This window comes from Oncorhynchus keta, chromosome 36, assembly GCF_023373465.1.
Source record: "Oncorhynchus keta strain PuntledgeMale-10-30-2019 chromosome 36, Oket_V2, whole genome shotgun sequence".
Lineage (NCBI taxonomy): Eukaryota > Metazoa > Chordata > Actinopteri > Salmoniformes > Salmonidae > Oncorhynchus > Oncorhynchus keta.
In genome coordinates this window covers 1,827,102-1,844,371 of record NC_068456.1, presented here as the reverse complement: position 1 = coordinate 1,844,371, position 17,270 = coordinate 1,827,102, and the positions used below count along the sequence as shown (strand labels likewise).

Here is a 17,270-nt window from a genome sequence, read left to right as displayed (position 1 = left end):
TGCTCCTGAATGTAATTTGAAATACTGCTGGGATTTAAAATCATGCATTATTCAAATCATATTCACTGCAATTGTACATAATGGATTGTATGGAAAAGGAACAACAAAGAAAGAACAAAGTAAATGAATGTGCAGGTGAGTTAAAAGAGGGAATTTACATCAAATCTCCTTATAGTGCGGATGTTAATATGCAACATAATTTTCACACTTATTTCATTTAAATAATTAAAATAAGACAACTAGACTTAGTATGACTTACTAAAAAATGTCTAAATAAAATGTATTAAATGTATTTTAACGCACTTGTGTGAAACCCTATTACAGTTGTTCATTCTAAATGTTCCATTGCCATACTGGCTGAATAACAGCAAAATAGCTGCATTTGTATTTATTTAAACTGTTTTATAAAGACATTTATTTGGGATACATCCATAACAATAAGCTAATGAGGTGCAATTTCGCCTGGCATAGGACATTTGCTCACTCGTCAGGACACTGTTGTTCAACAACACAGCGAACACAATCACTTCAAACTGAAGCTGGAAAGACTGCAAACTAGCTGCACTTCATTTAATTTGACCTTTTTTCAATTTATATTTCTTTGTATATTATCCATAAAAATGATGATTCATGATTTCGACTGGCTGAGAAAACGCTGCCTGTCTGTCTCGTCCTGACTCCCGACACGTTCATTACTATGGGACAGCTGGATATCGAATTTAAATATTGAAACAATGTCATAAAGGTCAAAGAGACAGACAGCAAGGTTTATACAAATGTCCACTGTTGAAACCTAAATGTTAGCCTAAAATGTAAGATAATGTCCAGATGCTTTTTAGAGTAGAGATCAAGTTTATAAATTGCCTGGCTGGGCTGATGAGACAGTGGATTGCGCAATCAGATGGAACAGAGTAAATAGGAATTTTAACGTCATAGATTTGTGGACTAAAAACCGTCTGGAATGCAATTTTAACCAATCAACAATCAGGATTAAACCCACCCATTGTATTGTATAATATGCTACATCTAAACATGTTTTTCATGGCAAGTTGGTAGAATGTTTGCATTTAGAATGTTTTGTTGATTATTTGTACATTAGCTTCAATACCCAGCGAATCATTTCTAGAAGGAAACACATTGAATAGCATGACAAATCTGGGTGCATTTCTGTGAATTTCATATCTGCCATTGTTTGTTGGTTCAATGTAAAACTGATTTGACATGATACACAGTATCATATATCAGTGTTCATTTTTCTGTAAAGTGTATTGTGAGAGGATTCTCTATCTATGGCCACATCTAGATCCATGTATTTAGAGAGTTGGGACATTGAGGTTTCTGCATGATGATGCATTTACATGATACTACAACATTATATGGTAGCAATGTTAGCAGAGCATTAACATTACATGGGGAAAATTTGAACAATCCTATGTAACTGAATGTCTACAATTAGAAGAATATTCTTAATTCTAAAAGTTGGTGTAACTGTCTAAACAATATCCATTAACCCTAAAAGCGCAAACATAGTTATAACCATTGAAGTACATGGTTTTAATTCCTGCAAAATCGCATAACATTCTCACACATTTAAAGTCAAATTTGAGGTTTAAAAATACAGCTTTATGCATGCTTTTCATGTTTTGAACAGTTATTTTGATGTATTTCATCCCTGGCAACTTGTCATGAAAATGTTTCTGTTATTTATTTAATGTGTTTCTGTGATACTGAGAAATTGTCGAATTAGCTAATCTGACATACCAGTAAAACCAAAAATGAAAGATGAGACTCTCAACTTTGTATATGGAGACATTGACTGGAAGCTAAATATGTATTCAAATAAATATGTTATTGTTTAGTTATAGTGGCTGTCAACCCCTAATCAGGGGTGGCACCATATCTATATATTTTCAGGGTACATACAGTGCCTTGCAAAAGTATTCATCCCCCTTGGCGTTTTTCCTATTTTGTTGCATTACAACCTGTAATTTAAATAGATTTGTATTTGGATTTCATGTAATGGACATACACATACATTGGGGAGAACAAGTATTTGATACACTGCCAATTTTGAAGGGTTTCCTACTTACAAAGCATGTAGAGGTCTGTAATGTTTTATCATAGGTACACTTCAACTGTGAGAGACGGAATCTAAATCAAAAATCCAGAAAATAACATTCTATGATTTTTAATTAATTAATTTGTATTTTATTGCATTCAACATCATTCTTAAATGGAAGAAGTTTGGAACAACCAAGACTCTTCCTAAAAGGAAAGGAAAATACCTGTCTATTTGTGGAAAAATCACCCTGATTAACTCCTTAGTTATATCACAGTTTACCTATTTTCTTATGGTTTTGCCTACACCCAGTGACCTGCTTTTTAAATTATATCAACAAAAAATATTCAATTTTATTTGGAACGGCAAACCAGATAATATGAATTCGGTGGGCAGAAATGATTCAATATTAAAGCATTAGACCTCTCACTAAAGGCATCAGTCATACAGAAGTTATACTTAAATCCAAACTGGTTCTCTAGTCAATTGGTACGAATGTCTCATCCTATATTCAGGAAGGGCCTTTTCCCCTTTATTCAGATTACACCTGCTCACTTTCGGTTGTTTGAAAAGGAAATAATCTCCAAAATATCTTTATTTTTTAAACAAGCCTTAGAAAGTTGGTTGCAAGTTCAGTTTAATCCACTTGAAAGGACGGAAAAAATAGTACAACAAATATTGTGGTTAAATTCAAATATACTAATTGATTAAAAAAACTGCATTTATCAAATACATTTTTAAAAAAAGGTATACATTTAGTGAATGATAACATAAATAGGACTGGTGGAGTTATGTCACACATGCAGCTAACACAGACATATGGAAATATCTGCTCTACCCAAAATTACAACCAATTAATTGCAGCATTACCACAAAAATGGAAGAGGCAAGTATAGGGGAATAAAGTAAGGGACTTGTATGCCGGCCCTGTATTAAAGAACATAAATGGTTAAAGAAAAGTGTGATAAATAAAAACATATACCAATTTCATTTAAGGACCAAAAAACTGACAGCTGTGCCATATAAATTGCAAAATAGTTGGGAAGAGATTTTCGATGTACCCATTCCATGGCACATGGTTTATGAATTGATACGCAAAACAACACCGGATTCAAAACTTCACATTTTTCAATATAAATTACTATAGTCATTAGATCATTTATTTTGGTATTGTCCATATGTAGCTCATTTTTGGTCACAGGTCCAGGAATGGCTGAAGAATTGCAACATTTGCCTAGAACTAACACTACAAATAGCAATACTGGGTGATTTGAAAAGCCATAGTCAATCAATCAATAATATAATAATTATTTTAGCAAACATTTTTATTTTTAATTACAATCTGTAGAAGCTATGAGAATAGGAAGGTTCAATTATTTTGTGAAGCATCACAGCACAGTTGAAAAATATATGGCAAGTAGAAATCCGAAATGGATGATGTGGGGTTGAGTGGAGCTGAAGGGTGGGACTAATAACAAGAAAAACAATGTAAGGCATAAGGGATCTGTAGAATGTATATAGGTTCGGAGCTTTTGTGAAATAGCATAGTTACAAAAAGAAATCAAACTGGATGGACATCAGAAATAGAGGAAGGACTAAAGAAAAAACAAGAGAGAACTATTGTAAAGTAGACTGTGTCTGTAGAGTGTGTATAAGATGTATGGATTGAAGGTAGAAGCAGAATTGTTTATTAGTTTACTCCAATTGGGGGATCGGCGGAAGGGTTTGCGGGGAATTATAATAAAGATATATTCTTTAAAAAAGTATGTATGTCTATATAGGTATGTGTATGTATATATGTGTATATACAGTATATGCATGCGTGTATGGATATATATATTTACCAAAAAAATATGGGGGATTGGAAATGATGCAGACAATTACATTGGAAGCAACATTCTTTCTGCAATATTAAGCTGGTCCACCCTAAAAAAAAAAGAAGACTCTTCCTAAAATTGTCTGCCCGGCCAAACTGAGCAATCGGGGGATTAGGGCTTCGTCAGGGAGGAAACCAAGAACCCTATGACAGAGCTCCAGAAGTCCTCTGTGGAGATGGGAGAACCTTCCAGAAGGACAACTATCTCTGCAGCACTCCAACAATCAGACCTTAGAAAGGCAGGGTAGGATAGATATATGTCTGTAAGCAGTTTGGGTCAAGAGTGTCCCCCCCTTTGAAGAGGGGGATGACCGCAGCTGCTTTCCAATCTTTGGGAATCTCATACGACCCGGAAGAGAGGTTGAACAGGCTAGTAATAGGGGTTGCAACAATTTCGGCAGATCATTTTAGAAGGAAAGGGTCCAGATTGTCTAGCCCGGCTGATTTGTAGGGGTCCAGATTTTGCAGCTCTTTTAGAACATCAGCTGACTGGATTTTGGAGAATGAGAAATTAGGAAGGCTTGGGCGAGTTGCTGTGGGGGGTGCAGCGATGTTGACCGGGGTAGGGGTAGCCAGGTAGAAAGCATGGCCAGCCGTAGAAAAATGCTTCTTGAAATTCTCAATTATAGTAGATTTATCGGTGGTGACACAGTATCCTCAGTGCAGTGGGCAGCTGGGAGGAGGTGTTCTTATTCTCCATGGACTTTACAGTGTCACAGAACTTTTTTGAGTTTGTGTAGCAGGAAGCAATATTTCTGCTTGAAAAAGCTAGCCTTGGATTCTCTAACTGCTTGTGTATATTGGTTTCTAGCTTCCCCGAAAAGTTGCATTATCACGGGGGCTGTTCGATGCTAATGCAGAACGCCATAGGATGTTTTTGTGTTGGTTAAGGGCAGTCAGGTCTGGAGAGAACCAAGGGCTATATCTGTTCCTGGTTCTAAATTTCTTGAATGGGGCATGCTTATTTAAGATGGTGTTGAAGGCATTTAAAAAAAAAACAACCAGGTACCCTCTACTGACGGGATGAGGTCAATATCCTTCCAGGATACCAGGCCCAGGTCGATTAGAAAGGCCTGCCTGCTGAAGTGTTTCAGGGAGCGTTTGACAGTGATGAGTGGAGGTTGTTTGACCGCTGACCCATTACGAATGCAGGCAATGAGGCAGTGATTAATGAGATCTTGGTTGAAAACAGCAAAGGTGTATTTAGAAGGCAAGTTGGTTAGGATGATATCTATGAGGGTGCCCGTGTTTGCGGCTTTGGGGTGGTACCTGGTAGATTCATTGATAATTTGTGTGAGATTGGGGGCATCAAGCTTAGATTGTAGGATGGCTGGTGTGTTAAGCATGTTCCAGTTTAGGTCACCTAGCAGCACGAGCTCTGAAGATAGATGGGGGGCAATCAGTTCACATATGGTGTCCACAGCACAGCTGGGGGCAGAGGGTTGTCCATAGCAGGCGGCAACGTGAGAGACTTGTTTTTAGAGAGGTGGGTTTTTAAAAGTAGAAGTTCAAATTGTTTGGGTACAGACCTGGATAGTAGGACAGAACTCTGCAGGCTATCTCTGTCGTAGATTGCAACACCGCCCCCTTTGGCCGTTCTATCTTGTCTGAAAATGTTGTAGTTAGGGATGGAGATTTCAGAGTTTTTGCTGGTCTTCCTAAGCCAGGATTCAGACACGGCTAGGACATCCGGGTTGGCAGAGTGTGCTAAAGCAGTGAATAAAACAAACTTAGGGAGGAGGCTTCTAGTGTTAACATGCATGAAACCAAGGCTATTGCGGTTACAGAAGTCATCAAAAGAGAGCGTCTGGGGAATAGGAGTGGAGCAAGGCACTGCAGGGCCAGGATTCACCTCTACATCACATCATCCTCTTATCTACCAACATAGACAGGGCTCTAACTCCTCAAGCTCCACAATGAGATAGGGTGCAGGCTAGGCAGCAGGCTGTTAGCCAGCCCGCCAGCTTAGTGGAGTCTGCCACTAGCACAGTCAGTGTAGTCAGCTCAGCTATCCCCATTGAGACCGTGTCTGTGCCTCGACCTAGGTTGAACAAAATTAAATAATCTCACTAGGATAAAGACCTCCCCCATTCCTGCCATTATTGAAAGAGATCGTGATACCTCACATCTCAAAATACGGCTACTTAATGTTAGATCCTTCACTTCAAATGCAGTTATAATCAATGAACTCATCACTGATCATCATAGTGATATGATTGGCCTGACTGAAACATGGCTTAAGCCTGATGAATTTACTGTGTTAAATGAGGCCTCACCTCCTGGTTACACTAGTGACCATATCCCCCGTGCATCCCGCAAAGGCGGAGGTGTTGCTAACATTTACGATAGCAAATTTCAATTTACAAAAAGTATGGCGTTTTCGTCTTTTGAGCTTCTAGTCATGAAATATATGCAGTCTACTCAATCACTTTTTATAGCTACTGTTTACAGGCCTCCTGGGCCATATACAGCGTTTCTCACTGAGTTCCCTGAATTCCTATCGGAACTTGTAGTCATAGCAGATAATATTCACATTTTTGGTGATTTTAATATTCACATGGAAAAGTCCACAGATCCACTCCAAAAGGCTTTCGGAGCCATCATCGACTCAGTGGGTTTTGTCCAACATGTCTCTGGACCTACTCACTGTCACAGTCATACTCTGGACCTAGTTTTGTCCTATGGAATAAATGTTGTGGATCTTAATGTTTTTCCTCATAATCCTGGACTATCGGACCACCATTTTATTATGTTTGCAATTCCAACAAATAATCTGCTCAGACCCCAACCAAGGAGCATCAAAAGTTGTGCTATAAATTCCCAGACAACACAAAGATTCCTTGAAGCCCTTCCAGACTCCCTCTGCCTACCAAGGACATCAGAGGACAAAAATCAGTTAACCACCTAACTGAGGAACTCAATTTAACCTTGTGCAATTCCCTAGATGCAGTTGCACCCCTAAAAACTAAAAACATTTGTCATAAGAAACTAGCTCCCTGGTATACAGAAAATACCCGAGCTCTGAAGCAAGCATCCAGAAAATTGGAACGGAAATGACGCCACACCAAACTGGAAGTCTTCCGACTAGCTTGGAAAGACAGTACCGTGCAGTATCGAAGAGCCCTCTGCTGCTTTATCATCCTATTTTTCCAACTTAATTGAGGAAAATAACAACAAGCCAAAATTTATTTTTGATACTGTCGCAAAGCTAACTGAAAAGCAGCATTCCCCAAGAGAGGGTGGCTTTCACTTCAGCAGTATTAAATTTATGAACTTTGAGGAAAAGATCATGATCATTAGGTAGCAAATTACGGACTCCTCTTTAAATCTGCGTATTCCTCCAAAGCTCAGTTGTCCTGAGTCTGCACAACTCTGCCAGGACCTAGGATCAAGAGAGACACTCAAGTGTTTTAGTACTATATCTCTTGACACAATGATGAAAATAATCATGGCCTCTAAACCTTCAAGCTGCATACTGGACCCTATTCGAACTAAACTACTGAAAGAGCTGCTTCCTGTGCTTGGCCATCCTATGTTGAACATAATAAATGGCTCTCTATCCACAGGATGTGTACCAAACACACAAAAAGTGGCAGTCATAAAGCCTCTCTTGAAAAAGCCAAATCTTGACCCAGAGAATATAAAAACACTAATTGGCCTATATCGAATCTTCCATTACTCTCAAAAGTTTTAGAAAAAGCTGTTGAGCAGCAACTCACTGCCTTCCTGAAGACAAACAATGTATACGAAATGCTTCAGTCTGGTTTAAGACCCCATCATAGCACCGAGACTGCACTTGTGGAGGTGGTAAATTATCTTTTAATGGTGGCAGACATGGCTCTACATCTGTCCTCGTGCTCCTAGACCTTAGCGCTGCTTTTGATACTATCGATCACCACATTCTTTTGGAGAGATTGGAAACCAAAATTGGTCTACACGGACAAGTTCTGGCCTGGTTTAGATCTTATCTGTCGGAAGGATATCAGTTTGTCGCTGTGAAAGATTTGTCCTCTGACAAATCAACTGTAAATGTTGGTGTTCCTCAAGGTTCCGTTTTGGAACCACTATTGTTTTCACTCTAAATTTTACCACTTGGGGATGTCATTCGAAAACATAATGTTAACTTTCACTGCTATGCGGATGGCACACGGATGGTACATTTCAATGAAACATGGTGAAGCCCCAAAATTGCATTTCAGACATAAGGAAGTGGATGGCTGCAAACTTTCTACTTTTAAACTCGGACAAAACAGAGATGCTTGTTCTATGTCCCAAGAAATAAAGAGATCTTCTGTTGAATCTGACAATTAATCTTGATGGTTGTACAGTCGTCTCAAATAAAACTGTGAAGGACCTCGGCATGACTCTGGACCATGATCTCTCTTTTGACGAACATATCAAGACTGTTTCAAGGACATCTTTTTTCCATCTACGTAACATTGCAAAAATAAGGAACTTTCTGTCCAAGAATGAAGCAGAAAAATTAATCCATGCTTTTGTTACTTCTAGGTTAGACTACTGCAATGATCTACTTTCCGGCTACCTGGATAAAGCACTAAATAAACTTCAGTTAGTGCTAAATAAGGCTGCTAGAATCCTGACTAGAACCAAAACATTTGATCTAATTACTCCAGTGCTAGCCTTCCTACACTGGCTTCCTGTTAAGGCAAGGGCTGATTTCAAGGTTTTACTGCTAACCTACAAAGCATTACATGGGCTTGCTCCTACCTATATTTCCGATTTGGTCCTGCCATACATACCTACACGTACGCTACGCTAATTGTCCCTAGAATTTCTAAGCAAACAGCTGGAGGCAGGGCTTTCTCCTACAGAGCTCAATTTTTATGGGTCTGCCTAACCATGTGAGAGACGCAGACTCAACCTTTAAGTCTTTACTGAAGACTCATCTCTTCAGTAGGTCATATGATTGAGTGTAGTCTGGCCAAGGAATGTGAAGGTGAACGGAAAGGCTCTGGAGCAACGAACCGCCCTTGCTGTCTCTGCCTGGCCGGTTCTCCTCTCTCCACTGGGATTCTCTGCCTCTAACCCTATTACAGGGGCTGTGTCACTGGCTTACTGGTGCTCTTCCATGCCGTGCCTAGGAGGGGTGCGTCACTTGAGTGGGTTGAGTCACTGACGTGATGTTCCTGTATGGGTTGGCGCCCCCCCTTGGGTTGTGCCGTGGCGGAGATCTTTGTGAGCTATACTCGGCCTTGTCTCAGGATGGTAAGTTGGTGATTGAAGATATCCCTCTAGTGGTGTGGGGGCTGTGCTTTGGCAAAGTGGGTGGGGTTATATCCTGCCTGTTTGGCCCTGTCCAGGTGTATCATCGGATGGGGCCACAGTGTCTCCTGACCCCTCCTGTCTCAGCCTCCAGTATTTATGCTGCAGTAGTTTATTTGTCGGGGGCTAGGGGTCTGTTATATCTGGATTACTTCTCCTGTCTTATCCGGTGTCCTGAGTGAATTTAAGTATGCTCTCTCTAATTCTCTCTTTCTTTCACTCTCTCAGAGGACCTGAGCCCTAGGACCATGCCCAGGACTACCTGGCATGATGACTCCTTGCTGTCCCCAGTCCACCTGGCCGTGCTGCTGCTCCAGTTTCAACTGTTCTGCCTTCGGCTATGGAAGCCTGCTACCTGTCCCAGACCTGCTGTTTTCAACTCTCTAGAGACAGCAGGAGTGGTAGAGATACTCTTAATGATCGGCTATGAAAAGCCAACGGACATTTACTCCCGAGGTGCTATATATAATATAATAATAATATATGCCATTTAGCTGACGCTTTTATCCAAAGCGACTTACAGTCATGTGTGCATACATTCTACGTATGGGTGGTCCCGGGAATCGAACCCACTACCCTGGCGTTACAAGCGCCATGCTCTACCAACTGAGCCACAGAAGGACCGCTGACTTGTTGCACCCTCGACAACTACTGTGATTATTATTATTTATGAACATTTGAACATCTTAGCCATGTTCTGTTATAATCTCTACCCGGCACAGCCAGAAGAGGACTGGCCACCCCTCATAGCCTGGTTCCTCTCTAGATTTTGGCCTTTTTAGGGAGTTTTTCCTAGCCACCGTGCTTCTACACTTGCATTGCTTGATGTTTGGGGTTTTAGGCTGGGTTTCTGTACAGCACTTTGAGATATCAGCTGATGTAAGAAGAAATACATTTGATTTGATTTGATAAACATGTTTTGCATCTCCGGGCTTTCACTTTGGAACATCTACATTTAAAAAAGCCTAATAAATCTATTTAATATAACCAACACCATCATAATAAATCCATTATTTATTTCAGGCAGCTTTAAAGAAACATTATATAAAGAAAATGTAACCCATTTCAGAAGAATAGAATAGCATATTCTGAGTGGTCCTTATATTAGGCCTTGATCTGGCTATGACATATGGCTGTGGGCTACACTAGTTAATTTAACAGGCAAGATTTGCCATTTCCGTGGCATTATTTTAAATAGTTTTTTAGTAGAATAAAAAACATGAGCTGTCCCACACCCAGATAAATTAGTTTGCGTAGAATTGCTGACTAACTGGGAATAAACTATAAACTATCAAAATAAAAAGAGTTGAACACTCCATATATAAACTCCCAGTAATTTATTGGGTATTTACCAATGTGTTGGCATCACTGTGATTTCTTCACAGGGATGCCGAAACATTGGCAAATACCCAATAAATTCCTGGGAGTTTAAATTATTTTATAGTAACAACAATACAATTGAACATAGCTGAATAAAATAGAAAGGATATTTTTCCCAAACGTTTTCCAGAGGGAGTGCGCACATGCGGCTATCGTTTTGAGCGGTTAATAACGTGATAATTTGAAACAGGTCCTACTTTAAGCTTAATTTAGAATTATTTATGCAACTTTAGTTGTGATACACACCTTAAGCTATATGTTTTGATTTGTAATACATTCTAAGGCTGTATGATGCGACTAATGAGGATCTGAAAAAAGTTGCATGAAAAGCATGCTCTGCTTCTTGATCATGCTGCACATACTTCATCATTCTCTCATTCACAATTTGTCAAGCACTTGATAATATTCTCATCCATCAGACTATTCTAAATGACATATACTAATATATGTGTGGAATCATTTTTAATTTAGAATGTCCTACAACAAAAAAAACGTCATCCCTTGCCTGGTCTCGAATAGCGAATGGAGGAAGCGCTTCCTGAGGTTACATTTTTAATATGACAGGTATGATACACCGGTTATAAAGCTTCATAATGTGTGTTCCATTTTAAGAATTGAGGGATAAAAATAGCAGCACGAGAAAGCTGGGATCCTCTTTTAAATAGTGGTCAGTCAAAAGTCTGTTTTCACACACGATTGCGCAATTACTGGGCTTATATAAGAACTAGGCTCTGTACGCTATGAGCTCTCCAACCCTGTTCCAGGGGTCCTACAGTAGGACTACAGGCTACACTTAGAGTTATTTGGCCACTTTAGTTGTGCTACAAACCTTATCAAAACATATATGCCTATGGTCTAGGCTACGTGCGACTATGATTTGAAAAACTGGCAAAAAAATGCATTCTCTGTTTCTTGCCTTAGACTGCACACGCTGGGCATCACTCACAAGTTCTCAAATTATTCTTGCCTTTACATATACTAAATAATATATGTGTGAAATTTCTTTTGGTTTGGAATGGGCTATTATCATGCACCCTTTGGAACAGGGAAAAAAATAAGTAATCTGTATGCACTTGAGTAGCATATGGAGGATGCTTCTCCTGCGGTTAATTTTCATGCCAGCCAGGTAGTCTACTCCAGTTGTAAAGCAGAGCAATGTGTTTGATATAAAGAATGTTTACAAATAAATATAGTAGGCCAGGCCTAGACTATAGAAAGCTTATGGGATCCTCTTTTTAATAGAGGCCATCAAAACACTGTTTTCTCACACAATTACATAGCATAGCCTATATAAATGTTGCGCAACATGTCTAGTTACTGTGGCAGTAATATGGTCACGGTGGAGTTTTACAAGAGAGTGAGGACAGAGTTTTAGGAGCAGTGTGGGAATTCTGGCAAACAGGGACTCTTTTCTGAAGCAATTCCGGGGGTGTTTGAATTGGCTGCAGAGATGGGCTTCCAGTGAAAATCTGATGTACTGTATATTGTAGAAGTAGTGGTACGATAAGAATAGATAAACTAATATCCAGGCTAGTAAATTGGTAGGCATAATACGTTTGATAAGTGTATGTTATTGTCTATTTAATATCACAAAAAAATATATAATATTTGAAAGAAAGAAAGAAAGGAAATAATCTGCCTTTTTTGAGTGAGATTTGAGTGTGTTGTTGAGTTCTGAGAATATGAAACGTACTTATGTCACTGTGGGAGAGAGGGAAATGTATGACATTTACATTATGCCAGGATATGTTATTGTTAGCCATCAGGGATTCTAAGGGAGGGGTCCTCTGGGAGGAGAAGAGACACAGTCTGGTACCAGGCACCATGACAGCCGTGAGTTGGGGAGCAGTGAGCACTGGGGTAGAGGTCAGATGAAGTGGGGAAGAACAGGTATTATTACGGTTCTGTCTAGCAACAGAGATGCATTGGCTGTTCAGATGTGTATGAGGAGCATCAGGAGGAAGGGTTAAATATCAGTGCTTGTGTTAAATGTCATTGTCATTGTCATTGTCTAATGCAGCTGTCTTGATCCTCTGGGAAGAATTAAACTTGTTTAAGCTTTCATAGTGTCCGTTGAGATTTTTACTCTGAGAATTAGAACCTAACCGTGTGCTACTTATAAGAAGATATTTGAAAATACTTTCAAATACACAGAAAATAATAAATATAATTAAATAATGTATGCATGTATTTGAACCCAGGTCTGGAGTGTGTGTTCACATCTGTGTATGCAAGTTTGGTGTGACTTTAGTTTGAATATACAGTAAGCTGTTGAAGACTACACAATGTGTGTGTGACTGTGTGTGTGTGTATGTGTGTGTGTATGTATGTGTGTTGTACCAGTAGAGGGGTCCTCAAGTCTGAGGTAATCTCCTCGGGGCAGGTGTAGCAGCTGGTAGATGACCTGTCCATTAGGGCCTTTGTCTGGGTCCACGGCTGACACCGACAGCAGAGTGGTGCCTGGCTGAGCCCCTTCCAGAATCTTCTCTGAGAAGTTGGCCACTCCAAAGGGTCTGAACCGCGGGGCGTTGTCATTCACATCCAGCACGTTCACTGTCAGTCTCGCTGTCAATGGTTGAGAGGCAATTGAGAGGGTTAGTATTGGGAAGAGACAGAGAAAAGATTAGAGTCGATGTCCGAACCACCGTAGAAATCTAATTAGCATAATACTAATAAAAAAACATTAAAATCAGTCTGTTTAAGCTAGAGATTTGAGTTTTTTTGCATGGGCTGCATCTCAAGTGGCAGAGCTACAGCGGCTTTTTCCAGACTAGGAGACATCCCAAAAATCGGTCTTGTCACAGAAACGTCTGTGGCGTCCGAACGATTTGACAAACATACTAATATGAACCCTCTATGGAAAGATGACTCTCACAATAGTGTTCACTGTTTTGCTCTATGACTGAAGGTGGTAACGCCGATGTGCCAACTTCTGTCAGTAACGTCCGAATGGTTTGGGCTATACACTAACATGAAAGGTGAGACTCTCACGAACACATACAGTACATGTCGGATGTTTTGTCTACGATTCTAAAAAGCCTCACAAGACTCGTCTGAAAGAAACCCGGTACCAGTTTAAAATAAGTACTGTACATGTGACCCGATTCAGGAAACTAGGCGTATCGCAAGTCACTACTTCACAGGAGAGCCTTTTGAACGTAAAAAAAATATGTTTTATCAAAATGCTTTTTTTGGCCTTCTCGAGCATGTGAACTTTCATGTGCCTTAATATAAAACTTGTATGTCATCTGTAAATACGAATACAATTGTTAAATTATGAGCCAGCAGAGAAAGCCAGCAACCTTCCCACTAGCCATGGTTGGCTGAGATAATGAGTGGGCTGGACATGCGGAGAGATGAGTTTGGATTGGTCTGCGGTGTTGCATCTATTGTCTATAAAATGAACTGCTCGTAATGGGTAGATAATCCTTTCTACTGCAGTTTTTTTTAAAGATATAACGTTACCATTGGAGAACTGCAAATATGTTGCTACTGCTCTCAATAACATTGCTGCCCTGAATTTATCAGGCGCTATCGACAAAGGTCAGTGGGAAAAACTTTAGTTAACCAACTATGACAATCCGTTTGTATTGCTAGTTAAAGCTTGCTGTTATCTAGCCAGATGACGTTATATGGCTGGCTAGCTACAGTAGCTAACATTACCTGTATCAACTGTGTGCAGTGATGTTATCTCAGAATGCCATTTAGCATCTATTGTATAATAATGCTAAAATATTTGTATCTGGAATTTGTCTTTCAGCATCAATCAGTAGAACATGCCTGACTCTAATCCATCAGTCATACAGTCATCAAAAAGAGAGCTGGCCCAAGCAAGCAAAGGCAGCAACGCAGTCATCAACTACATGCACTATTTCTTTACCAACTACGGAGTTGGGAAAACACGTGTGGACCTGAATTGTGAAAACTGCAGTGGCCAAAACAAGAACAAGTTCGTGCTCTGGTATTTTGCCTGGACCTTCACTTCCTGATCACAGGCCACATCATGATTGCCTCATCATGAAGCGCTTCAGAAAGACCAGAGTGAACACTTTGTCTGAGATGGCTGGTGTCGTGAAGGACAGCACTGGGGTTAACATCCCACAGCTGGTTGGACTGAAGGATGATACGGTGCTGGTGGAAAGTTATGGCTTGGCAACAACACCTGACTTCATAATTCAGGCTGCTGCCACAGATCAAGCAGTACCAGCACTTCAGGTAAAACATTATTTTCATTGTATGAGGTTATTCTTATCTAAACCTGGGAGGTGAATTGATGTTGTGGAGGGTTGTAAATGTCTTTAGATTTTTTTGTTGTTGTTATTCCCTGTTTTGCAGCTTCGATGCTCTGGAGCCTGGTGTTGTCATCAAGGAGAGTTCGGACTGTCTGGACCAGGTTTCAGCTGCTGCGCAACGCTCGCATCCTTCCTCCCATAGATGGCCTGCCTGTAAAAGCACCACCTGGACTGGACACAGCTAGACAAACTATATTTTTGACAAGATCAGGGAGTTTTGCAACAAAGAGGCTATGGACATCACATGCCCTGCACCAAAGTCAAGGGCAGGACAGAAACAGGCTCTCCGAATATAGATTCCCTTGTTCATGCGTGGTTTGGACAGACCAGTCATCAGCACTATCTGCAGTGCCTCTATTCACATGACTCTCTCCTAGCACTACGTTGTTGCTACTATTTTTCTTTTATCCTGCTGCTCAGCCACTTTACCTCTGATTGTATGCATATAACTACCGTGTCTATCACTGATATCGTTATTGATATTTTTGTTGTACGTATTGTAGATTTTATTTATATTGACACTGTTTCTGATATTGCTACTATGCAAGTAACCATTTGGCTGTACCGTTTACACCTTCTGCCCATAACCGTAAGGCTCTCCAGAGGGTAGTGAGGCCTGCGCAACGCATCACCGGGGGTAAACTACCTGCCCTGCAGGACACCTAAACCACCCGATGTCACAGGAAGGCCAAAAAGATCATAAAGGACAACAAGCAACCGAGCCACTGCCTGTTCACCCCTCTATCATCCAGAATGCAAGGTCAGTACAGGTGCATCAAAGCTGGGACCGAGACACTGAAAAACAGCTTCTATCTCAAGGCCATCAGACTGTTAAACAGCCATCACTAACATTGCATGGCTGCTGCCAACATACTGACTCAAAGCCACTTCAATAATGGAAAGATTGATGTAATAAATGTATCACTAGCCACTTTAAACAATGCCACTTCATATAATGTTTACATACCCTACATTACTCATCTCATATGTATATACTGTACTCTATACCATCCACTGCATCTTGCCTATGCCGTTCTATACCATCACTCATTCATATATATATATATATATATATTATTATTTATTTTTTTATGTACAAATTCTTATTCATTCCTTTACACTTGTGTGTATAAGGTAGTTGTTGTGAAATTGTTAGGTTAGATTACTCGTTGGATATTACTGCATTGTCGGAACTAGAAGCACAAGCATTTCGCTACACTCGCATTAACATCTGCTAACCATGTGTATGTGACAAATAAAATTTGATTTAGAGACCATGCACTTAGCAAGACTGAGCAAAATATTGATATGTGTGGCCGTAACATGATTTTGTGACATACCACAACAATATCGTGTAACCGTATTAAGTGTCCACCACATAAATATATGGAGCATGCATCTATTTATGTATAGTACAGTGCCTTGTAAAAGTATTCATCCCCCTTGGTGTTTTTCCTATTTTGTTGCATTACAACCTGTAACTTAAATGTATTTTTATTTGGATGTCATGTAATGATACACAACATAGTCCAAGTTCTGGAGAAGTACAGATCGGGGTTGAGTTATAACAAAATATCCAAAGCTTTGATTATCCACAGAGCACCATTATTTAAAAAAAGAATATGGCACCATAACAAACACGCCAAGAGAGGGCCACCCACCAAAACTCACAGACCAGGCAAGGAGGGCATTTAAACAGAGAGGCAACGAAAATACTAAAGATAACCCTGAAGGAGCTGAAAAGCTCCACAGCGGAGATTGGAGTATCGGTCCATAGGACCACTTTAAGCCGTACACTCCACAGAGCTGGCCTTTACGGAAGAGTGGCCAGAAAAAAAGCCATGCTTAAAGAAAACATAAGCCAGCACATTTGGTGTTCACCAAAAGGCATGTTGGAGACACCCCAAACATATGGAAGAAGGTATTTTGGTCAGATGAGACTAAAATTGAGCTTTTTGACCATAATGGAAAACGCTATGTCTGGCGCAAACCCAACACCTCTCATTACCCCGAGAACACCATCCCCACAGTGAAGCGTGGTGGTGGCAGCATCATGCTGTGAGGATGTTTTTCATCGGCAGGGACTGGGAAACTGGTCAGAATTGAAGGAATGATGGATTGAGGTAAATACAGGTAAATTCTTGTGGGAATGACTCAATCCAACTGAGAATCTGTGGTATGACTTAAAGAGTGCTGTACACCAGCGGAACCCATCCAACTTGAAGGAGCTGGAGCAGTTTTGCTTTGAAGAATGGGGAAAAAACCCAGTGGTGCTGAAATGATTTATACTTTTACTCAAGTATGACAATGTAGTACTTTTTCCACCACTGGATGTGGCTGGGGGTTATATGATTTATTTCCCATGACCCATCAATTTAGA

At 40.1% G+C, this 17,270-nt stretch overlaps 1 protein-coding gene across 1 annotated transcript in view; it reads right to left on the bottom strand.

Annotated features, from left to right (window-relative positions):
- The window catches only part of LOC118369378 (cadherin-23-like), a 625,272-nt gene that overhangs the window by 40,429 nt on the left and 567,573 nt on the right, over positions 1-17,270 (bottom strand). Inside the window, 1 exon segment of the mRNA XM_052498286.1 lies at positions 12,939-13,163. Coding sequence (XP_052354246.1) covers positions 12,939-13,163 — 225 coding nt within the window.